This window comes from Sus scrofa, chromosome 15 (genome assembly GCF_000003025.6).
Source record: "Sus scrofa isolate TJ Tabasco breed Duroc chromosome 15, Sscrofa11.1, whole genome shotgun sequence".
Lineage (NCBI taxonomy): Eukaryota > Metazoa > Chordata > Mammalia > Artiodactyla > Suidae > Sus > Sus scrofa.
Window position 1 is genome coordinate 38041786 of NC_010457.5, and position 24272 is coordinate 38066057.

Consider the following 24272-nt stretch of genomic DNA (forward strand, 5'->3'; position numbering starts at 1 on the left):
TGTCACTTGTTCTTAGCCATCCTGGCTCTGCACCTTTTGCATATGCTGCCTATAGCCTGAAATATACAGGAGAGTCTATTCCCAAGGTTATGACCTCTAAGGGTATTACATTTTTAGATTAAAAAGTTGCAGAACAGAGGAACATATTTCTCTTGCTGGAGGTTTACAGGAACATCGTGACCTATGTGAACAGTTATAAGAACAAAGGAATTCTGCACCAAGAAGTTTGCAACAACTAACCACACCTCCATTCCCTGCCCTCCCCTTTCTTGTATAAAAGAAGCCTGAATTCTGACTGAGAGGAGATGGTTCTCTGAGTCACCAGTCCGCCATCTTCTCAGTCTGCTGTTTTTTTTGCTTAAAGCCGCTATTTCTCGGCCCAGAACTCATCTCGACTTATTGGCCTGTCGTGTAATGAGAGCAAACTTGCACCTGGAAACATTTATGCTCAGAGAGGGCTGGCTTTTTGCCTGAGGAAGCACAGCAGCCAGCAACATTTCTCCTAGTTGAGCTATCTCTCTGTCGAAGGAGGAGGGCTGACCCTCTATTATCTCACCTTAAAGAGAGCTGTCTCCCTGTCTGAAAAAAAGAGCTGGATGGCTGCTGTCTTTCTCTCTCAAAGCACTTTCTCTGTCTGAAAAAGAAGGCCAGTCACTCATGATTTCTCCTCACAAAGAGCCATTTCTCTGGCTGAAGTGGAGAATGGCCATGGGACCTTTCTCATCTTTGAGCTCTGTCTCTGCATCTGAGGAAGGGAACTGGTCATCCTGAGGTCTCCTCAGAGGGTGCTATCTCTGACTAAAGGGAAGGTTTCTCACCTTGGCCTTTCTCTTCAGAGGGCCCTGTCTCCCTGTGTGTGACAAAGGACTGCCATCAGGCATTGCTCCTTTCAGAGATCTTTCTTTTTGAAAGAAAGGCTGCAGCTCTTGGTGTTTCTTTCAGTGTGATCTGTGTCTTTGCAAAAGAGGGCAGGTCATAGGCATTCTCTTTAAAGGACACTGTCCGTCTCTCTCAGGTCAAGGCCAAACTTCCGCCATTTCTCCTCAGAGGATGGTGTCTTTATCTGGATATGAGAGCTGCCCATCTGGCATGTCTTCTCTTTGAGCTCTGTCTCTCTGCCTATTAATGAGAGCCAGTAATGTGAGACTTTTCACAGACGCTGCATCTCTGTCAGAGTGGAGACCATCATTTGATGTTTCTTCACTGAGTGGCGCTTCTCTTTCCGAGTGGGAGGGCAAGGCTTCCTTCTAGTTTTTAATATGTCTGAGGATTGTGTGGTGAAATGATGCCTTCTCAAGGTTCCCTTCTCTGAGGTTCTCTGGAGACAGAACCTCAGTTACTGTTGTGAGTGGATGTGGCTGAAGACTGAGAGCTGCTGCATACCTGCGGTGCTGGGGAGAGGTCGTGGAACCTCTGGAGACCACTGAAACACCATGAGCTGCCACCTGCGGCAATGGGTCTCAACTCTGGGTGCACAGTAGTTTTGCTCAAGTGTCTTTACAAAAACAGCTTAAAGACCCATCCTAGACAATCAGGTCCCTATGTGGTTCATTGGGCACAATATATAATTTTTTTTTCTTTTTATAGCCACACCTTTGGTATATGGAAGTTCCCAGGTTAGGGGTCAAATCAGATCTGCAGCTGCAGGCCTATGCCACAGTCATAGCAACTGTGGACCTGAGCCACATCTATGACCTACACCTTGGCTTGCAGCAATGTCTGATCCTTAACCAACTGAGTGAGGCCAGGGATTGAACCTGCATCCTCATGGAGACTCTGCTGGGCTCTTAACTTACTGAGCCACAATGGGAACTTCCACAATATGTAATTCTTAACTACTGCCAAAGTGGCATTGAGAACCACAGGGCTAAAGGAGATGATTTCTTAAGGGTGAGGACACTGACCTGGCTTAAACATATACCCTTGACTGGTAGCTGGTCCTGTCTTTGCTCCCCCAGGATCCTCTCTGTAGCAGCACAGTGGCAACAATAAAGTGAAATGTGCAGCTTTTCCAGTTTGTGGTACTCACCTGGCCTTGCCCCACACCTAGCATCATACATCACACCTGAACATCCTGTTCCTGAGTCACCATGACTCTTGCTATCAGCTGGTCAGGCGGATGTGAATTCCAGGGAGCCCTCAGCTGGCTCATTCCAGGCGTGAGTCTGCTGGGAAAGGACGGAGCCCTGCTCTGACTCACCATGTGAATCTGCACTACTGCTGTCTGAGCTGTTCTTCCTCTTTTCTCTCAGCCATTCTGGCATCCACAGTGCTCTCTTCACATGGAGGGAGGACACCCTGAGTCTTGGGAAAGGTATTTTAGAGAGACAGCTCCGCATTAAAGGAAGAAGAATGAGAAACACAGTGATGGCCGGAAGGCTTGTTCTAGAATTTCTGCCGCTTCAGCAAGTTCCCTCTCAGATGCTAATGCCCACTCTGACCACCCCTGGAGGGTGTGGGTCTCTGGTAATTGGTCCTCCCTTCACTTTTCTGACCCTACCGGGCCATACAACTGATGCTTCCCTCCATAGCCTCCTCAACCCCTACCTCAGGAGCAGCTCTTCAGTTCTCTATCCAACCAACTATGTAAGTGTCATTTGAGAAAAGAACATAAGCTCTGGTTTTTGACTGGAAACTTTCTGTTGATACCTTCTTTAAAACTAAAAAAAAAAACCATCAAAATTTGCATAATTGGTGTCAGACTTGGAAAAAGAGTCCTAGTCAAACACTCTTGTAAGAATTGCTTCATTAATAATGTTCTTAATATGGGAAATTATTTTTTTCCATTTATGCAAAAGCATAAATGAAATAAGTAGTCATGTCTAAATATGTTTCAAAGAGCTCATTCAATAAATGTAAAATTAAAATTCCATGTGAAAAGATACACACACTTCATAGTTTAACATTTTTTATTAATGCATTAAAATAATGCATTTTACATTTGATGGCCTGAGTGGAGGCAAGGAGAGTGAAAACAGGGATAGTGGAAAACCCCAGTTTAGGATTATCTCCCAAGAAACTCCCCTGCCACCTCCTCCCAATACTCAGTCCCCTGCTAACAGGTGGATATTGACTAAATGTTAGCAGTTTCTGCCTGCCTGAAATTTGGAATCTGCTTCCTGTAGACTTCTTAGGACCTCCATAAACTCTAATTACTCACTCGAGACTACAGTCTCCTCAAGAAGATTTCAGGAAAACAGTAGACATCTTTAATCTGGATGCAAAAGAGCTGTTGTGCTGGAGGTGAAAATTCTTGGGGAAAGAAAGAAGCACAGCCCAATCTCACTTCTTCCCAGAATCACCACGTGTCTGAGCAGCTGGTCCTGGGTAACTTCCACTCTAGCCAAGTTTGAAATTAGTGTTTAAGGTTAGAGAGGAAAAAAAAGGAAGAAGGTTATCACTGAAGAAGAAGAAGAAAAGGAAGAAGAGTTTCTTTTGTGGCTCAGTTGTTAACAAACACGGCTAGTATTCATGAGGATCCAGGTTCCATCCCTGGCCTTGCTCAGTGGGTAAAGGATCCAGCGTTGCTGTGAACTGTGGTGTAGGCTGACGGCTACAGCTCCAATTTGACCCCTAGCCTTGGAACCTCTGTATGCTGTGGGTGCAGCCCTAAGATGACAGAAAAAAAAAAAAAAAAAAAAAAAAAAGAGGAAGAAGGAGAAGAAGAGGAGGAGGCAGAAAAAAAAGAGAAAGGTGGAGTTCCCGTCGTGGCGCAGTGGTTAACGAATCCGACTAAGAACCATGCGGTTGCGGGTTCGATCCGTGCCCTTGCTCAGTGGGTTAACGATCCGGCGTTGCCGTGAGCTGTGGTGTAGGTTGCAGACGCGGCTCGGATCCTGCGTTGCTGTGGCTCTGGCGTAGGCCTGTGGCTACAGCTCCGATTCGACCCCTAGCCTGGGAACCTCCATATGCTGTGGGAGCGGCCCAAGAAACGGCAAAAAGACAAAAAAAAAAGTTAAAAAAAAAAAAGAAAGGTGTGAGATGAATGTTTTAATTAACTACATAGGGGAGAATCCTTTCAAAATGTACAAGTATTCTGAATCATGATGTACACTTCAAATATCTTATAATTTTATTTGTAGTTTATATTCAAATTAAAAATCAAAAAGTCAAATATAATGAAAAGGACATAATCTATTTTTAAAAAGAAAGGAAAAAAACAAAGGAAGAGAGAGGTTTTTGAGAACCAGGAACCAAATAAGAACAATGAGACAAGTTTTAGGGGAGCATATTTTGCCTCAATAAGGAGAAAGTAAAATACTAGTCATAGCAACTGAAAAGATAATGGGATCCTTTTGGAAACAGTGAGTTCGCCAACATTGGAAGTGTTCAAAAAGAGGTAGGATTCAACATCACATAAAACATTTTATTACATGACCTTGACCATCCTTTCAAACCTTGAAATTTTGTTGCTGTTAAGAACAGAGCTAGAAATCTTTGAGCCTGTTTCTCTTTTGTAAATAGGTTCTTTTGTATCATTTAAAAATTTTTTTCCACATGTAAGTTATATCATATGATATTTATCTTTCTCTTCTGACTTCACTTAGTGTGATCATCTCTAGGTCCATCTATGCTGCTGCAAATGACATTATTTTGTTCTTTTTTAATGGCTGAGTTCAAAATCAAACTTATGTTTACCAGAGGGGAAATGTGGGGTGAGGGATAAATTAGGAGGTTGGGATTAACACATACACACTACTATATATAAAATAAATAACTAGGAATTCCCACTGTGGCTCACCAGGTTAAGAACCTATTATCCGTGCATTTGCAGGTTCAATCCCTGGCCTCACTCAGTGGGTTAAGGATCTGGCATTGCCGCAAGCTATGGGGTAGGTCTCAGATGCAGCTTGGATCTGGTATTGCTGTGGCTGTGGTGTAGGCTGGCATCTGCAGCTCTGATTCAACCCCTAGCCTGGGAACTTCCATATGCTGAGGGTTTGGTCCTAAAAAGACAAACAACAACAACAATAAATGTAACTGACAAGGATCTATTATATAAGCACAGGGATAGCTACTTAATCCTCTGTAATAACCTATATGGGAAAAGAATCTGAAAAAGAATGGATACAGATATATGTATAACTGGGTTACTTTCCTGTATACCTGAAACTTACACAACATTGTAAGTCAACTCTAATCCAGTAATTTTTTTTTTTTTAAAGAACAGAGCTAGAAAAAAAATTTTTTTTAAATGAATAAAGTCGCCTAGAGAGCATGGCTTTGACCAGTTCAGCTTGGTCGTATTTCCTACCTGCCCTATGCCTGCCTCACTGGGATTTGAGAATGGTTGGTCCTAGATGAGATATGAAACTCTCCTGGAGCTCTTCTCCCCACAGAAAATGAGGATTGATTCATATCTCTGTTACCTCATTCCCTGTGAACTTACGATATGTGTCATCACTGAGCTTTGTTGACAGAAGCAAGACTGTGTGTTCTGGTCATGCTTTCCCAGAATAACCCAGAGGCATCTGCATGGCCCGGGGAGGAAGGATTCCCAAACAGGAAATTCCCTCAGCTGGCTGGAGAGGGTGGTCCTAAGAACTAGACACACTGTGGCCTGTCTGGAGGAGACTTCTGATGAGAAGTGACCTAGAGGCCATGGCATTCCCTTCAAAAGCAGAGGTAGAGAGACCACAAGTGGAAGCACACACATAGAGTGACAGAAACAGAGGGGGAGTTAGGAGACAATGACAGACACAAGAACAGAGATAGAAGAAGAGAGGCAGATAGAAAGCAAGAGCAAGACGGAGAGAAGGGGTGGCTTTGTTCCATAAAAATGGGGTAAAAGATTGGGAAAAGACACAGGTATTAAGGAGTGGTCATAGAAGAAGACAGATCACTCAAAGGAGACAGAAATGAAGAAAAAAATTTGGTACACATTATGGTCTCCTTTTTTTGAGTAAATTGGTGGAGCTGTTCAGGGGGTCTGCAGGCTCACACCTAAAGCTTCCATGTCTCCCCAGTAACAAGCACACATCAAAAGGGTTCCTGAAGTAAGATTTAAATAGAAACATCCGTCAACCGAGCAAAGGCAGCCTGTGACACTGAGCACCATTGTCTGGAATAAAATCCAGCTCTGAAGAGGCTACAGAGAACCAGCTAGAAAGAGGTAAATCTGGAAAGCTGTGTGTCCGCGCCCCTTGCCACCCCATGCATCTCTTGCTCAGTGAGCCATGGCATTCACAACAATACATGACAGCCTGATGACTCAAAATACCAACCTTGGGGAGAATAAAGTCCAGGCCATTACCAGTTACTTTTTGAAAATGTGTACAGTGCCTGAAAACATCTAGATATTTTATGAATTTTCCCCCTGTTTTTATAGCTTGTTGTCAGTAGACAAGTTCCTTAGCTGAGTGTGCAAGTCTAGACAGGTGTAAGCTGTTTTTAGTATGTGCTAAAACTGAGACTTGGCCCTGGGCCAGGGTGTTTCCTGAAACTTACATGTCTTGTGAAATGCTTATAACAAAACACAAAAATATCCTCAAAACAAAACAAATTTTAAGTCACAGTAATTTAAATATATAGATACAGATAAATATATATAGTCCATATTTTTTATGAGCCAATGCCTAGCACTCAAAAGAATGAGAATACAAATGCAAACAACATAGGTAAATAGAAAAATGTATAATACTGTAAAGTGGGGGGTGGTGCAGAGCAAGGAAGTGGAAGGAGAAAGAATGGGAAAAAGAAAGAGAAGATTCAAAGACTGTTAAAGGATAAATGGCATCATGTAAGAGGGACAGTGAGGACCTGCAAGAGGTGGGACAAAGGGAAGTTTTTTCAGGCTCTTCTGGATCAGGAGCAGAGGGAATATGAGACAAACATAGGTCCCATGGGAGCTAGAGCGAGTGCTGTACTTCTGTGCACACGCATGCATGTGTACATGAGTCTGTGTTAGTGTGTGCGTGTGCATGCATACATGTGTCTCTTTGCATGTGAGTGCAGTGTAGCGCGAGTGTGTGTTTCCCTGGAAAGGTCGTGGGAGGGATGAGAGATCTTCTTGATCTGTCCAGAGGGAGGGAAACGCACAGGGACTGCCCTGGACCACATGTACACCCTGCCCAGGTTCCCAGCAGGGGCCTCCCTGGGGCAGCATAGGAGAACAGGTGGTCGCAGATTTTATGACAGCTGAATTTCACAAAGGGCAGTTGAGCCATAAAATGGTCAGTGTCCTGGACTCAAGGCATAATTGGTAGATAAGAAAACACATTTGATCTGTTTTAGGGAACCTCTAAGCAAGATGGAGTGTGATTTCGAGCCAGGCATTAAGAAATGGATAAGGCATTTATCCATTCAGAGCCAGGCATTGAGAAATGGATAAGGCATGGGGCTTGCATTCTGTGTAAGGGGTCAAGAGGTCTTTGGATGCACCTTGATGTTACAATATAAGAATGTGGATTAAATCATCACATTTTTCTGAAGATGCCAGAATTCTGGATTTTTCTGCAGAAGCTTTAGTCCTTTCAATGTTGGCAATGATATCAAAATAATTTGGTGGGTGATCTTTCAGCCACAGAATGCCAATTCACAACTCTGGTTCAGAGGCAGGATCAGTTTGACTTGATTAAATGAAATAGGAAGATTTAGAACTGTAACAATGTCAGAAATGCATTGCTACTGCTCCTTTGGCAGACAGACAGGAAATGGAAGGCCCAGACTAGGTCAGCAGCAACCTCAACTCACAGTGAATTTGTCAGAAACTCTGAGACTGAAAATCTTTGTTTCCAAATCTTGTGTAGTGCATTGTTTGTACCATACCTCACAACAGTAGCTACTCATTACTATGTAACAAATTACCCCAAAATGTAATGGCTGAAATAATCATTGATGATCTCACAATTTCTATGCATTGTAAAAACCATCGTGGCTTAGTTGAGTGCTTCTGGCCCAAGGCTCTCATGAAGTTGTAGCCAGCCCATTGCCAGGGCTGTGATTCCACCAGGAACCTCAGGGGGGAGGATTCACTTCTCTAAGCTCACTCAGGTGGTTGCTGGCAGGAGATGGTGCCCTGTAGATAATTAGATTAAGGGTCTGACTTCCTCCCCGGCCATTGGCCAAAGGTCTTCCTCAGCTCCTTGCCACATGGGCCTTTCCATAGTTCAGCTCAAAACATGGTACCTGGCTTCCCCCAGAGTCAGCCAGTAAGAGAGGAAGCAAGCACCCCAAATTGAGCCCATACTCTATTTATAGCCTGGTCTCAGAAATGGCATCCATCACTTCTGCTACATTCTATTTATTAGAAAAAAGTCAGTGATAAGATCTTTACTTGTACCTGTTTTTTTGTTTTGTTTTTATTAAAGTTGATTTACAGTGTTCTTTCAATTTCTGTTGTACAGCAAAGTGACCCAATCATACATATATGTACATTCTTCTTTTTTTTCATTAAAAAGACTTTTTACAGAAGCTTTGGTCTTACAATTCAAGAGAAACATCATTATTAAATGTTTTTATTCATAGAGTCAACAAATATTTACTCAATATCCTTTAGGAAAAAAGCACTTTCCTAGTCACTGTTGAAAATATAAAGATTAAAAGATACAAAAATAAGAAAGAAAAGAGTCAGTGAGGCCAGCCCATAAGCAAAAGGAGGGGTTACACAAGAGCTTGAATCCAAGTAGGTAGGTCTGAAGCCATCTTAGAGGCTGCCTACATACTCATTATCTTACACATAAATGCCAGGGCCAGCAAGCCATGGCCCACTGGCTAAATCCAGTTGTCACTTGTTTTTGTAAATAAAGTTTTATTGGAACAAAGTCATGCCTATGCTAATGACTGCTTTTGCACTACAACTGCGAGTTGAATAATTGCAGCAGAAAGCCTATGGCCAGCAAAGCCATATGTTATTGTATTATCTAGTTTTATTTCAGTAAAGGTTTTCTGGTTTCTGATGTGTGTAAACACAACATTTTTTTTAATATGAAAGATTGAGATGGAGATACCAGATTCATCATCTGATTGAGTACCTCTTGGTGCTCTGGCAGTGTAAAGGCCATAGTGGTACTTCAATAAGATAATTACCTGGGAAATCTCAAAACAGTTCTATGGGCTGGGTGGAGTGAGTAAGGTATAGCTTCAATTCCCTGAATTTTCTTTCCTTTTTCTTTCTGTCTCTTTTTCTTTTTTTCATCTTTTTAGGGTCACACCTACATCTTATAGAAGTTCCCAGGTCAGAGTTTGAATTGGAGCTATAGCCACCAGCCTACACCACAGCCACAGCAATTCGGAACCCTACACTGCAGCTCACGGCAACCCCAGATCCTTAACCCACTGAGCGATGCCAGGGATGGAATCTGCGTTGCATGGATACTAGTCAGATTCATTTCCACTGAGCCACGACGGGAACTCCCAATTCCCTAAATTTTCTTCTGCTCATTCTTCACAATATGTGGTCATTTGTCTTTCCATTGGGAAACCCCACTCTTGAAATTTTTGATGAATATATGTATATAAGACATAATTATAATGATCTCAAGTCATAGAGTGGATATTTAGCATTATCTGTGAGCCTGATGAACCTTGACTCCAACTTGAATTTTACCAACTTATTTCATTTTTTTAGCTTCAATTTCCTTATCCTTAAAATCCAAACATCACTAATTATTAGAGAAATGCAAATCAAACTACAGTGAAGTACCACCTCACACCTGTCAGAATGGCCATCATTAATAAGTCTACAAATAACAAATGCTGGAGAGGGTGTGGAGAAAAGGGAACCCTCTTATGCTGTTGGTGAGAATGTAAATTGGTACAACCACTATGGAAAACAGTATGGATATATCTCAGAAAACTAAATATAGACTACCATATGATCCAAAAATCCCACTCTTGGGCATATATCCAGACAAAACTTTCATTGAAAAAGATATATGCACCTGTATGTTCATTGCAGCGCTATTCACAATAGCCAGGACATGGAAACAACCTAAATGTCCATCAACAGATGAATGGATTAAGAAGATGTATATATACACAATGGAATACTACTCAGCCAAAAAAAAGAACAAAATAATGCCATTTGCAGCCACATGGACAGAATTGGCGCTTCTCATACCAAGTGAAGTAAGTCAGGAAGAGAAAGACAAATACCATATGATATCACTTATATGTGAAATCTAAAATATGGCACAAACGAACCTATCTACAGAACAGAAACAAACTTAGGGACATAGAGAGCAGACTTGTAGTTCCCAAGGGGGAGGGGAAAGGAGTAGGATTGACGGGGAGTTTGGGGTTAGTAGATGCAAGCTATTACATTTAGAATGGACAAGCAATGAGGTCCTGCTGTACAGCACAGGGAACTATATCCAGTCATTTGGGATAGAACATGACAGAAGATAATATAAGAAAGGAAATGTATATATGTGTGTGACAGGGTCACTATGCTCTACAGCAGAAATTGACAGAACTTTGTAAATCAACCATAATAAAAATAAAAAATAGTAATAATAATCATTTAAAAATTCAGATTATAATACTGATTTCACACGTTTTTGTCGGAAAAGTGATTATAGCATCAATTACAATACTAGGTATGTAATAGCTCAGTAGATGTCAGTCATTACGTGTAAAACATTTGATGGTTTCCTATTTCTCATTCAGCAACGGCCAGTAGGTTCGTGTCAGGTATTATTTCTGATTATGTAGTAATGACAAAAACATGATGCTTTCAAAAATTTTCCCTGGGGTCCCACCTTTGAATACATCACTTCTTCCACCCAAGCCCTTAGCCCTCTGATGAGTTTAATTCATGATTGCTTTCTAAGAGCCAGCTATACTCTAATGATTGCTTTCTAAGAGCCACCTATACCCTAAGATTCCTCCTCAAGGAAGCAGACAGCAGACCAGGTAGGCTAGTGTTAAGAGTTGCTGCCTGGTGAATTTTCAGTGGGCTGTGCATAAAATGTAGTCAAATATTAGAGTGTAAACAGAAAGTAAGGCATCATGTGCACTTTGTTTTACTTGGAATGAAAACATCTCTGTCAGATGAGTAGGAGGCCATCTTTAGGTTAGCCTTACACAAATTTTTGATGTACTATCCTTGATTTTTCCCTCAGGTGGTAGGCGAGCAGCCCCACCTTGTTGGGTGTGATTTTAGACTCTGGGGAAAGGCATACAGCATCACATCACTGCTAAGGCTTCAAATTCCTGGATGAGTTTGAGCCTGTTGAAAGGTGCCATATCTCCAGCCTGGCTCTCTTCAGAGCATGTCTCCCTTCCTGCCTGCTGGATGACACCACCTTGGTCTCTCCCCATTAATGATACCGCCATTGACCTGTCCCCTGATCAGAACATTGGCAGTCTTTTTAGCCTGCTTCCTCTCACTCTCATGCTCAAGATTATCGCTTTTAGATTCTACTGTTTAGGTGGCTCCAGCTCTCAAGTCTGTCTCTCTATCCCATTGTTGTTGGGACTAAACAGCCCTTAGTTCAGCTCTTAGTCTCTTGGCCTTTAGCTTCATAATCCTCTAACCCATCCTACATATATTTGCTGTAAAATTTTTGCTAAAACATAAATTTGTTCAAATTGTTGTCCTTTGTAAAAATCCTTTGTTGACTTTGCATTGCCTGCTGATGTTCTGATATTATTTCTCCCATATGATATTTCTCCCATGTTTCTTACTTGTATATACCATCTGTTATTCAAAGGATGAAAGTAATGTGGGACATGAGTATCTCTTTTCTCATTGACACAAGGACACAAATAAGAAGACACCATCTAGGAGTTCCCGTCGTGGCGCAGTGGTTAACGAATCCGACTAGGAACCATGAGGTTGCGGGTTCGATCCCTGGCCTCGATCCATGGGTTAAGGATCCGGCGTTGCCGTGAGCTGTGGTGTAGGTTGCAGACGCGGCTCGGATCCCGAGTTGCTGTGGCTCTGGCGTAGGTGGGTGGCTACAGCTCCGATTGGACCCCTAGCCTGGGAAACTCCATATGCCGCAGGAGCGGCCCAAGAAATAGCAAAAAAAAAAAAAAAAAAAAAAAGAAAGAAAAGAAAGAAAGAAAAAAAAAAAGAAGACACCATCTATTAAAGGTGATAAGAATTGTCCACAAATGTTGATAGTATATGGCATTTACCATGGAGTTTGGCAATAACTCCAAGTGTAGCACAAAACAGACCCTGCATAAATGCAGAGTAGGGAGCAGTCACTTTCAACCAGAGTCATCAGGAGCAGGAGGAGTTGGTATTTGGGCTGGGCTCTGCAGATTGTGCGACACAATTATGTGGCATGAATTGACTGGATACAGTGAGTGACTGCATTTGAGTCATTAGGAAAAGGCAAGAATCAGAAAGAATTTAATTTCTACCTTCTGTTTCCAAGCAATTGGAAGGTGAAGGTGATGGAAGATTACATGCTGAGGTGAGGGTAAGATGCTAGATGGTAATTCTCTCCAAATGGATGTAAAGATCAGTCAGGAAATTTGGGAAAGGGGCCCAGACCTATAATAAAGATGAAATTCATCTGATAGAGGCATAGATAACCCATATCCCAAGGATTATGTGGGGCCATGAGAGGGTCAGGGGTAAGAATTGAATAGATAAAGACCATAGGGTACCTTATCTACCTCTCTAGGTCTTGGCTTCTTCATCTGTGAAATGCAGATAATTATATAAGCCTTATTGAGTTATTTCATGATTCAAATGAAATAAATGCAGATACATTGCCCTGTGCAGTGTCTGGCATGGAGTATGTGCTCAACAAATAGCTTAGGGAACAGAAGGAAGAAAAATTCCATTGTGAATCAAAGACAACAATCAAATCAGAGGAGGAAATTGGAAAGCATATGCTTTTTATATTATGTCTTTCCACCATTATACAGAGAAACAGTGAAGGGCACAGAGCCCAGAGACTAAATATTGTTTATTTTTGTATCTTTTAAAGATCGGGTCCCCAGAGTTCTCATTGTGGCACAGAGGTAATGAAACCGACTAGTCCATGAGGATGTGGTTTGATTCCTAGCCTCTCAGTGGGTTAAGGATTTGGCATTGCTGTGAGCTGTGGTGTAGGTTGTAGACACAGCTCGGATGCCGAGTTGTTGTGGCTGTGGTATGGGCTGGCAGCTGCAACTCCAATTGGACCCCTAGCCTGGGAACTTCCATATGCTGTGAGTGTGACCCCAAGAAGATAAAAAATTAAAAAATAAAGCATCAGATCCCAAAGCCCTAATATAGAGCAGCTGAGCACAGAGTCTTCTGGACATGGAATTGAAGCAGAGAGACACATTTCAAGATTGAAATTAGCCCACTAGTCTGATGTCACAAAGAGACCAAATCAGATGATTGTGGACAAAGCAGCCATTGGATTGGAGAGGTAAAAGTCATTTTTGAGCTACAAGAGAGTGCCCTTTATGTATTTCTTTTTTCTTTTTGTCTTTTTGCCTTTTCTAGGGCCGCTCCTGTGGCATATGGAGGTTCCTAGGCTAGGGTCTAATTGGAGCTGTAGCTGCCAGCCCATGCCAGAGACACAGAAATGTGGGATCCAAGCCACGTCTGCGACCCACACCACAGCTCATGGCAATGCCGGATCCTTAACCCACTGAGCAAGGCGAGGGATCAAACCTGCAACCTCATGGTTCCTAGTCAGATTCGTTAACCACTGAACCATGACGGGAACTCCTTTTATATATTTCTTAAGACAGATATTGGGAAGCAAATTTAGGAGCACTGGGTTGAAGGAATATATGGTAGTATAGACCACTCTTGAGAAATTTGATAATGAATGAGTAAAGAGAGTGATGTAATGGTTTGAGGGGAAGAAAGGAGTTAAGGAGAGATTGTTTTTTAAGTAGATTATTAAGTGCAGTTGTGGGCCAGAACCAAAGAACTAGTGGAGAAAGAGAAGGTAAGAAAGTGGTATGATAGAGAAAGAGGATAAGGAATGGTATGTGGTAAAAAGAGACTGATTCTAGGTATAGAGAGAAGAGCCTAGGAAAAGAGAAAAGCTTCCTCTAAAACAAGAAGGGGAAGTTCCCATTGTGGCTCACTGGGTTAAGAACCCAATTGGTATCTATGAGGATGTATGTTTGATCCCTGGCCTCCCTCAGTGGGTTAAGGATCTGGTGTTGCTGCAAGCTGCAGCTCAGGTCACAGATGTGGCTCAGATCTTGCATTGCTGTGGCTGTGATATAGGCTTGCAGCTACAGCTCTGATTCGACCCTTAGCCTGGGACCTTCCCTATGCCATAGGTGTGGCCATAAAGAGAAAAAAAGAAGAGAAGGGAAGAAGCAAGAATAGGTAAAAACATACAAATTTGAAGGAGAGTCTGGAATGTGGAGATTCACTGGGGAGAGTTGGTTCCTGTGCCGTCTATTCACGAAAGTTAAAAATACTTGGTAAGAGAAAGAATTAATTTTTGGTGCCTTATATGTCTCATATCTTTGTTTAAATTTGTGCATTCTAGGAGTCCCACTGTAGCACAGCGGGTTAAGGATCTGGCGTTGCCATAGTTATGGCATAGATCACAACCGTGGCTCCGATTTAATCCCTGACCAACCTGGGAATTTCCATATGCCATGGACGTGGCTGAAAAAGAAAAAAAAAAAAGCACATTCTAAACCATTAGGGTATCTTCTTATTAAAAAAAGATATCATCAGAATTCCCTTGTGTTGTAGTGGGTTAAGGATCTGGTATTGTCACTGCAGCAACTCGGGTCACTGCTGTGGCTTGGGTTCAGTCCCTGGCCCAGGTACTTCTGCATGCCTTGGGGTGTAGCAGAAAGAAAGAAGGAAGGAAGGAAGGAAGGAAAAAAAGGATGAAAGGAGGAAAGGAAGAAAGGAAGAAAGAAAGGAAGGAAGGAAGGAAGAAAGAAAAAGAAAGAAAGAAAGAAAGAAAGAAAGAGAAAGAAAGAAAGAAAAAAAAGAAAGAAAAAGAAAGATCATTAAGGTGTCTAAGCTACAAAGAGAAAAATAGGGAATAGTCAAAATTTTTTTAAAGCTGTATTAATGAAGGAGACATTATTTTTTCTCCTGGCAAAAGTCAAACTGGGTGTGTCCACAAGTGGAAGAATCCACCCTTTAAACCCCAGTGTAAGTATAATATGAATGTTCATTCAATGAAGCCAAGGTCTTTTGTGCAATTCCCTTCCAGCAAACACAGAGTAGGCACTGCCCAAGGGTTCACCACTGGAGGAAGCAAAATCTTCTGACTCTTCTCTCCTGAGAGGTTCTGTTCCCTGTGCAATGGCTCTCATTTTTTTCTTGTTCTTTGTGTAATATTCTTAGGCAACATCAAGGAAGTATGGTCCTCACTTGAAGCAAAGTCAAAGAGGGTAGTTTGAGAGGATCTGGACTTGTGACCAAAGCATCACCTAAGAGGCTCTCTGCAGAGTTGTTGCAAAATAGGGGCAGGGAATCACTTTGCCAGTTTATTCTTCCTTTCCCAAAGCTTAGAAGTATCTCTGTATCTGTGAGCTCCATGAAGTCTGTCCTCAGTGGCAGTGGTGGGGAATCAGTGAGTCTGGCTGGATTGGAGTTGTCCACTTTCCGAGGAGTGGGGAGTGACTGTAGGCAGGTAGGACATGGTGGGTGCAAAGAATTTGCAATTTAGCCAAAGAGGATCTTGGGCACCATCTCGTCAAATTAATTGATTTTTCATAGAAAGAAATGAAGAGTAGAAATGACAATGTCAGAGTTGCCATTGTGGCGCAGCTCATTATGAAGCCAACGAGATCCAAGAGGATGTGGGTTTGATCCCTGGCCTCGCTCAGTGGGTTAAGGATCTGGCAATACTGTGAGCTGCAGCATAGGTTGCAGACGTGGTTTGGATCTGGCGTTGCTGTGGCTGTGGTTCAGGCTGGCAGCTATGTCTAGTTGTTCTCAGGGCCACGTTGCTGCTGAGGTGTAGAAGTGTTGGGCAGTGTGCCTGGCATCATGGCTTGCCTCCCACTGGCCAAGCTCCTGGAGTCACTGATAGACATCACTTGGAGGCAGATTATAAAAATGATCTTTAGGAGTTCCCGTTGTGGTGCAGTGGTTAACGAATCCGACTAAGAACCATGAGGTTGCGGGTTCGGTCCCTGCCCTTGCTCAGTGGGTTAACGATCCAGCGTTGCCGTGAGCTGTGGTGTAGGTTGCAGACGCAGCTCGGATCCCGCGTTGCTGTGGCTCTGGCGTAGGCCGGTGGCTACAGCTCCGATTCAACCCCTAGCCTGGGAACCTCCATATGCCGAGGGAGTGGCCCAAGAAATAGCAACAACAGCAACAACAACAAAAGACAAAAAAAAAAAAATGATCTTTAAAACCATTTTTTGCTTTGTTTTTCCTTTTTATTTTATTTTATTTTATTATTTTATTCATTTATTTATTTAAAAAAAATTTTTTTAGGGCTGCATTCGCAGCATATGGAGCTTCTCAGGCTAGAGATCCAACTGGAGCTGCAGCTGCCTGCCACAACCACAGCCACAGCAACTCAGAATCTGATTTGCATCTGTGACCTACACCACAGCTCACAGCAACGCCAGATTCTTAACCCAGGGGATGGAACCTGCATCCTCATGGATACTAGTCGGATTCATTAACCACTGAGCCATGACGAGAACTCCTGAAACCGTTTTTGAAAGTGTTATCACCAGATTCATTGCCCATGTTGTAAGCACAGCTTTCTCAGCCTTCCTCCTCAGCCTTATTGAAAGAGTGTTGGTAGGAGTTCCCGTCGTAGCTCAGCGGAAATGAATCCGACTAGGAACCATGAGGTTGCCAGTTCAATTCCTTGTCTCACTCAGTGGGTTAAGGATCTGGCGTTGCCGTGAGCTGTGGTGTAGGTCGCAGACAAGGCTTGGATGTGGCATTGCTGTGGCTGTGGTGCAGGCCGGCAGCTATGGCTCCTATTAGACTTCTAGCCTGGTAACCTCCACATGCCATGAGTGCGGCCCTAAAAAAAGAGTGTTGGTGGTGTCAGCATTTTAGATAATTTAAATCTTAGGTCTAATTTTTCATGAATTCTTGTTATGACCCCAATTTGCCTACAAAATTAACGCAAGCTTGTCCCCATGCTTGTCTGCTGGGCTTTGGCCAGACTATTCACTGTTCCCGGATGTGCTCTGGGTTTGGCCACCTTTGTACTCTAGCTGCCATGGAGAACAGTTGTGTCTCTGACTCTGTGCCACCTAGATCAACCAGATTAGGAGTCCTGTGACTCACAGTGAGCCAGCCATGCTTATGTCCACTCTTGTCTCTTCCTCATGTTGCCACCCTTCACCTTTCTATTGACATTTCTTCTATTCATTTGTACACAGGATGGAGCAAAATATCCAATAAAATGTTCACATTTAAGAATATTTTCAAGAAGCAAGTGGGTCCACAATGTTTCTCTATGTCTGGAAGATGCAAAAATGGCAAGAATCCTTTCTCCTAACATTATAGAAAGCATTAGCCCACACCCAGGGGGTTTGGTGAAGACGACAGCTCAGTCACCTTGTGCGAAATGAAGGCTGTGCCCTTCCCGGTCCACTTCCTCATGTTGAGATGTAGCTCTCTGACTTGGGTTAGAAGACAATACCTTTTAAGGCAGGAGTAGAAGCTCAGATGCCTTCAGGAGATATGCAAATATATAAATAATAATTTATATATAAATATATAAATGCATTAAGCAGGGGAAATAAGGCTAAGTGCTAAGGTGGTTTTTAAACCACCATCGAGGCCTAATACACTGACAAAACAAAATACCTCTATAGATGGTTTCAGACTAAAGGAAGGGTACAGTTTTCTACCCTTCCAGAGAAAAATAGTCTATGGCTACATACTGAAGGCAAGGTTTTTTTTCTCCCGCACCAACTCCTTTTTTTTTTTTTTCTTTATAAGTCTGCACCTGTGGCATATGGAAGTTCCCAGGCTAGAGGTCAAATTGGAGCCACAGCTGCTGGCCTACGCCACAGCCACAGCAATGCAGGATCCAGGCCACATCTGTGACCTACACCACAGCTCACGGCAACACCAGATCCTTAACCCACTGAGTGAGGCCAGGGATCAAACCTTCATCCTCATGGATACTAATTAGGTTCATTTACACTGAGCCACAATGGGAACTCCTATTTCTTCCATGTTCTTGCTTACAATCACTCAGAGAAAAATAATTAAGCTTAAATAACAGTAATAAATTTGGATTCTAGAAACTGCCTCACATAGATACCTCACATAATTGTGAGAATGTGTAACAAGGGCCAAAACAAGTTGGTAGCAGCTGGCAACTCGAGACCATCATCTCAAAGTTCCTGTGTTATGCTAAATTGTAAGATGTTGATAGAGTAGACTCGAGGGCTGTGTGTGGCAATGTATTACTCTAGCTGGTAACAATATATTGTCACCACAAGGGGAAGAATTAACGAAACATTAATATTGTGATGACAGAGCATGGACTTGGAAGTCAGTCGAAATCCAACAAAGGAAACTGAAGTAAATTTAAGCTTCTCAAATGGGGGGGGGTGTTAATATAGACAATTGGTTATAGCGGTGATAAAAGAGATGAGAAAGCAAATGTATGGTAAGTCATCTCAGAATTTGCAACAGCAAAAAGACACCACTATTCCTAGAGCTACAGGGGCATAGGGAGGCAGAAGGTAACGTTCCTAAAGCCTAGGGTATGGACCACCCAACATAAGTCAGGCCATGGTGGACCTGCCTGGTGGAAGCCAGGCCCATGGATGAAGTAGCTTCCTGGTTGAAATTGGAGGCACAGAGAATATGCCTTCTGAAGTACAGGAAGATAAATATCTTGGCTTCTACCAATCCCTGCTCTCTCATCTTCTACCTTTTGTCAAATCTACATGGTGCCTGGAGGGCAGGGCTGCCTGGGAAATGCATATGGTTCCCTACAGGGCACTGCCATTTACTAGCTTGGCAGCCCAGGGAAAGTCACTCAACCTCTCAGAAAGTCACTCTGATCTGTAGCACTGAGATAAGGTCTATCTTTGCCTATTTAGCTTAAATAATAGTGGTCCTGACAAGATGTAAATGGCTGCAAAGGAGAACAGCTAAGCCACCCTTAGACTATGTGAAGATAAAGAAGAGTGGAAATCCTGGGTTTCCTGGCAGGGAGCCCAGGCCATAATCGCTAAGCTATCTTGATATTGCTAACCAGCCCTCATTGGTTATCTTTCCCAGGGTCACATGGGTGACCCATGGATCACGTGGTAATTTGCAGTTTATGAATCAATTTCGCATCATTGACTCATAGGGCTTTCACTCGGAACTGAACATTTACTACTCTCTGTGCTTTATTGCTGAGGTACAGATGCTCAAAGAGCTTAAGGGATTGATTCAAGTAAACCCAAATGATAAATGATAGAGCGAGAGTTAAATGGTAACATCTCACTCCAGCCTGCTTTTCTGCCTTCCACATAGTGCTGCCCCATACTGAAAACTTTGTTCAACCAAGTCTTTGCTCCATATTTTAAAAATGGAATTTTTAAAGAAAGGATTAGAGGAGATTAGAACAAAGATCAACATGAGCAAGAATAGTTGAGTAACTCATCTCTCCTCTCCCAACCTAAAAAAAAAAAAAAAAATTGCTGACTCAGTTTTGGGAGAGAACCCAGCCTGTCTGGCACAATTGTTGGCAGGGCCTGCCTTACGGAAGCCTGTGACTCAAGGCCCTCAGCCTGGGGAGTGGCCCCAGCTCTTGTCAGTGCTGTCAGACTCCAAGGCACATGTTCATTACTCGATAGTAAACGTGTCACTGCTCTTACCTGGGAGGCCAAAAATATTTGTGACATAACAAAAAAAGCATAATAAGTCAAAAAGCAGGCAAACCAGAATTACAGATGATTCCCCAGGGTAGAGAAGAAGTGAAGAAGAGGCTCACTCTTCTATTGTTTGAATTTTTACAAGTATAAGTTTTTTTTTTTTTTTTTTTTTTTGGCTATACCTGCAGCATGCAGAAGTTCCCAGACTAGGGGTCAAATCTGTGCCACCAGAGAAATCCCAGCAAGTATAACTTTTATAAACATCTTAAAATGCAGAAATGCTTCTCAAAAGTCCTTTTGTGGGTGGGAAGATACCACTTCCATAGCCCACTCCCCAGTCCCCAGTGTCCAAATTAGCTGACAAGACAAAGTCGCTTTCACTCCCAAGAGCTTCCCAGTGGTGGAGCTGCCTCCTGGTCTTTGAAGGAACAGGTTAGGCCAGGGTTCACTGAGGAGGTCTGTTCTCCAAGTGGAAAAGTCAGTAATCCCCAGCCACCAGAGCTCTGATGACTCCAGCCTGCGCCTGGGCTGGGAGCCAAGTCTAACTCTCTAGGACACCTCGCCCACCCTCTCCTTTATCCCCTGTGCCACTGAGAGAGACTCTACAGTCAGCCCTGGCCTCCTCACCCACATTCATCTCCTTCCCCATTTAAACATGATTGCTTTGGGGAAGGCAAATTGGTGCAGGACTGTAGAAAGCTCTATGGAAGTTCCTTAAAATACTAAACACAGAACTACCTTATGACCCAGAAATTCCACTCCTGGGTATATATTTAAAAACAAAACCAGTAATTTGAAAAGATACAGGCACCCCAATGTTCATAGCAGCTTTATTTACAATTGTCAAGATATAGAAGCAAGCGTCCATCAGCAGATGAATGGAAAAGTAAGATGTGGTACATGACACAATGGGCTACTACTCAACCATAGAGAAGAACAAATTTTGCCTTTGCAGCAACATGGATGGACTTTGAGGCCATTAAGCTAAGTGAAAAAGGTCAAAGACAAATATTATATGTTATCACTGATATGTGGAATAAAAAAAAATACAGCTAACTAGTGAACATATCAAAAAAGAAGCAGACTCACAGATATAGAGAACAAAACTAGTGGTTACCTGTGGGGACAGGGAAGGGGGGAGGGGCAATATTAGGGTGGGGGAGTAAGTACAAACTTACCTAAGAGGTACAAACTATTAGGTGTAAAGTAAGATAAAAGGATGCATTGTACGATACTGGGAATACAAATACAGACTATATTTTATATTGACTATAACTGGAGTATAACCTGTAAAAAGTGTGAACCAATATATTGTAGACCTGAAACATATATGCTTCAATAAATAGATAAAGTAAAAATGTCTGCTTTTTCTCTCAAACCCTGAACTGATAAGGAAAGTGAGATTTTTTTTAAATGATGAAGAGTCTACAACCCCAAATTCTTCTTAAATCTGCTATTTAAGCTTGCCTTCCAGTGTGAATTACCTTTCTTCTACATTTCCACAGCCCTGTGCTTGCACCCCTATTATGGCACTTATTGAAATCCACTCTTTGCAGTTTATTTGACTGTATACCCAACATGGGCATTCCCCAAGAGAAGAAGCTGAACTGCCCCTCTTTGCATCTCACCCTTTCCCTCCCCTCCCCTCCCCCAAGCACATGGTACTTCTCTCCATCTAGAGTAGGTGTGGGGAGTTTGCTCACAGAATCTGATCAGTGCACCAGGATCCTGAACACAGTCTTAGATCTAACATACCCCAAAATCCTGTTGGGCCTTTTGCAATTGCATTCACATGGTGCAACAGCCAACTAACACCACGATGCTTCCAGCTCCCAAGAACATAATCTATCAAGTATAAAGCACTGATTGGATTCCTTAACATGTAAGCTTAATTGTTTTTTAAGAAGCACTGAATCTATACCCAGTGGCCATCCCTACCCCCTGCACTTCCTTGAATGCTCATGAGCCCAGAGTAACCAGAGACCTTAAATGTACCTTCCCAGGGCCTTCATTTGTATCAGGAGTGTCACCAACAGTGTGGATAATACAGTCCATCAAATATATCATGCCAACATTGTCTTTCTCTGATGGAGGAAAATGAGATACCTTCCTGACTCATGAATTTGGTAGTTTTCAGATGATTAAGTACAAGCTGTTTTTCACTCCAATGCAGCACCCTGTCCAGGCCAAGAGAATTAAGGGCAGAGTCCCTGAAACATAGTCCAATTTTCCTACCTTCCCACACTACTTAAAAGCTGACCCCATTTCACTGCAACTTTAGGCATTTCCACGCAGGCTCTCGGGTTGGCCAGCTCTGGTTTACATCTAGCTTCTGAACACACCAGCCTTGGACGTGACTGATGTGGTTCCGGTGGCCCTCAGACTTCCCCAGGATTTAGGAAGAAGGCAAAAGCTCCCAGCTACCCACCCTAGGACTTTTTTTCTACCAGCAGGTGGATGTTTCCCACCTGTGCCTACAGCCAGACCTGAGCAGATCCACAGAAACACCCAGAGCCTAGAGGCCTTGGGATGCCCAGTGCTCACATCAAGCTCTGCTTCCCCTTGAGGTTTGTAATTAAGCCCCTGGGTGAGTGGGCGTGGTCTGTTTCGTAAGAGCTGTTGGCATGAGGCACCGGGAATATGGCATATGGTCATCACTGTGATATTACAGGAATGGAAGCTGTTGAGTACATCTTCCTGTGGCTGTGGACCTGGAATCTTTATAAAGTGACCAAGCACGCCTTCCTATCCAGTCTCAGTGTTCTGCGAAGCCACCAGCCATGAGGATCCACTACCTTCTCTTTGCCTTGCTCTTCTTGTTCCTGATGCCTCTTCCAGGTAAGATGGGCTAGAAGTTAGGCTTGAAGAACTGAGAATATAAGCTCAGAGTCAGCCCTCTCCACTCTTCAGGGAGTTTTAGACCAAAGAGCTACCTATGTTGTCCGGAAACCAGACATCACCAATTTCCTTTTTTCTGACAAGGATCATCAAGACCTTTAAAGCAGGTTTCCCAGTCTCTTCTGATTCACTCTTAAGAGACTAACTAGGTAAAAAACACCACCTCTTTGTGGGAAGACTGTTAGACCTGTTAAGGAGACATGAAGAAAGTGATGTCAAACTTTTAACGCTGATGGGAAAAATGATATAAGCTGAGAACAGAAGCAGAAACTCTCATTTGGTTACCTTTTACCGGCTGGAGGGAGCATCTTTGGGGTGGCTTGAGAGCATCCCAGGGGTCATCTTGGGAGGGAGCTGCCAATGGTCACACAAGTTCCTCAGCATCATGGTCGTTTACGTCTGAGCTGAGCCCTCAGACACTTCGTTAATGTGTCCTTGGTCCTACCTTCTACTTTACTCCTGATGGTATAGAAGAAGGGAAAAAAAGAAATAAAAGAATGGAAAAAAGGCAACAGATTAGTTATTTGAGATTTATTTTATTTTATTTTATTTTTGCTTTTTAGGTCCGCATTTGTGGCACATGGAGGTTTCCAGGCTAGGGATCTAGTTGAAGCTACAGCTGCCAGCCTATGTCAGAGCCATAGCAATGCCAGATCTGAGCTGCGTCTGTGACCTACATGACAGCTCACAGCAACGCCAGATCCTTAACCCACTGAGTGAGGCAGGGATTGAATCCACAACCTCATGGTTCCTAGTCAGTTATGTTTCTGCTGCGCCATGACGGGAATTCCCTATTTGAGAAATTCTGAAAGACTTTGGACTTCAGCCTTCCTAAAATCTCCCTGTGTGTTCTGTTTCTTCATTTCAGGTAATGGAAGAATCATAAATACATTACAAAGGTATTATTGCAAAATAAGACGCGGCCGCTGTGCTGTGCTTGGCTGCCTTCCAAAAGAGGAACAGATAGGTAGCTGTTCTGTGAGTGGCCGAAAATGCTGCCGAAAGAGGAAATGAAAAATCCAGAAACACGATGAGAATGCTTCAACTTGTGAAAATGTCTCCTTGAAGTCTACAGAAGCCAAATCAGATTAATTTTTTTTGAAAAATTAAAAGCTTGGTTATTATTATTATTTTTCAAAATTCTGTTTATGGTGCTATTTGTTACCAAACAGACAACTTAGAAAGTGTTAATGACTTGCCTGTAATTCAAATAAAGCACAATCTCTAGAGGAATCCACAAGAGGTTCTAAACCGATGTTCCAACAGTTGTCAGGTTTTATTCCTCCTTTGTGAAATTTGCATCAGTGACACTGGTATTTCTTCCTGAAATACTTCCTTTGCTTTCTTATCACCCATTATCTTGAGCTTTCCAGTTCCTCTATTGACTGCAGCATCTCCCCATCAATTCCATCTCTGGAACTTTGATGCATCCCCCAGGGGTCCTCCCAAGTCCTTCTGAAGAAAGGGAAATGGAACAAGCATCAGCTCTTCCTGGCTTCCCTCTCACCCTTGCCTCTGCTCTGGCTGACCTTTTGCCTCCTCCAGCTTTGCCTCCAAGCTCCAACCCACCATCTCTCAGGGGCCATCTCAAATTCGACCTCCTTCTTGGAAACATAGCTGGTTCCCCAAACAAATAAAATCTTTCCTTTGATTCATCACGGGGCCAGATTTGAGTGCGCCATCCATGA

General features: G+C 42.8%; 1 protein-coding gene across 2 annotated transcripts in view; it reads left to right on the top strand.

The window, feature by feature from the left end:
* Positions 1-23847, top strand: part of LOC404703 (prepro-beta-defensin 3) — a 105385-nt gene extending 81538 nt beyond the window's left edge. The window contains exons 2-3 of one of the 2 annotated variants that reach the window (XM_021074698.1): positions 22358-22524; positions 23453-23847. In XM_021074698.1, coding sequence (XP_020930357.1) covers positions 22467-22524; positions 23453-23598 — 204 coding nt within the window. In that variant the 5' untranslated portion in view covers positions 22358-22466 and the 3' untranslated portion in view covers positions 23599-23847. 2 annotated transcript variants of the gene reach the window in all.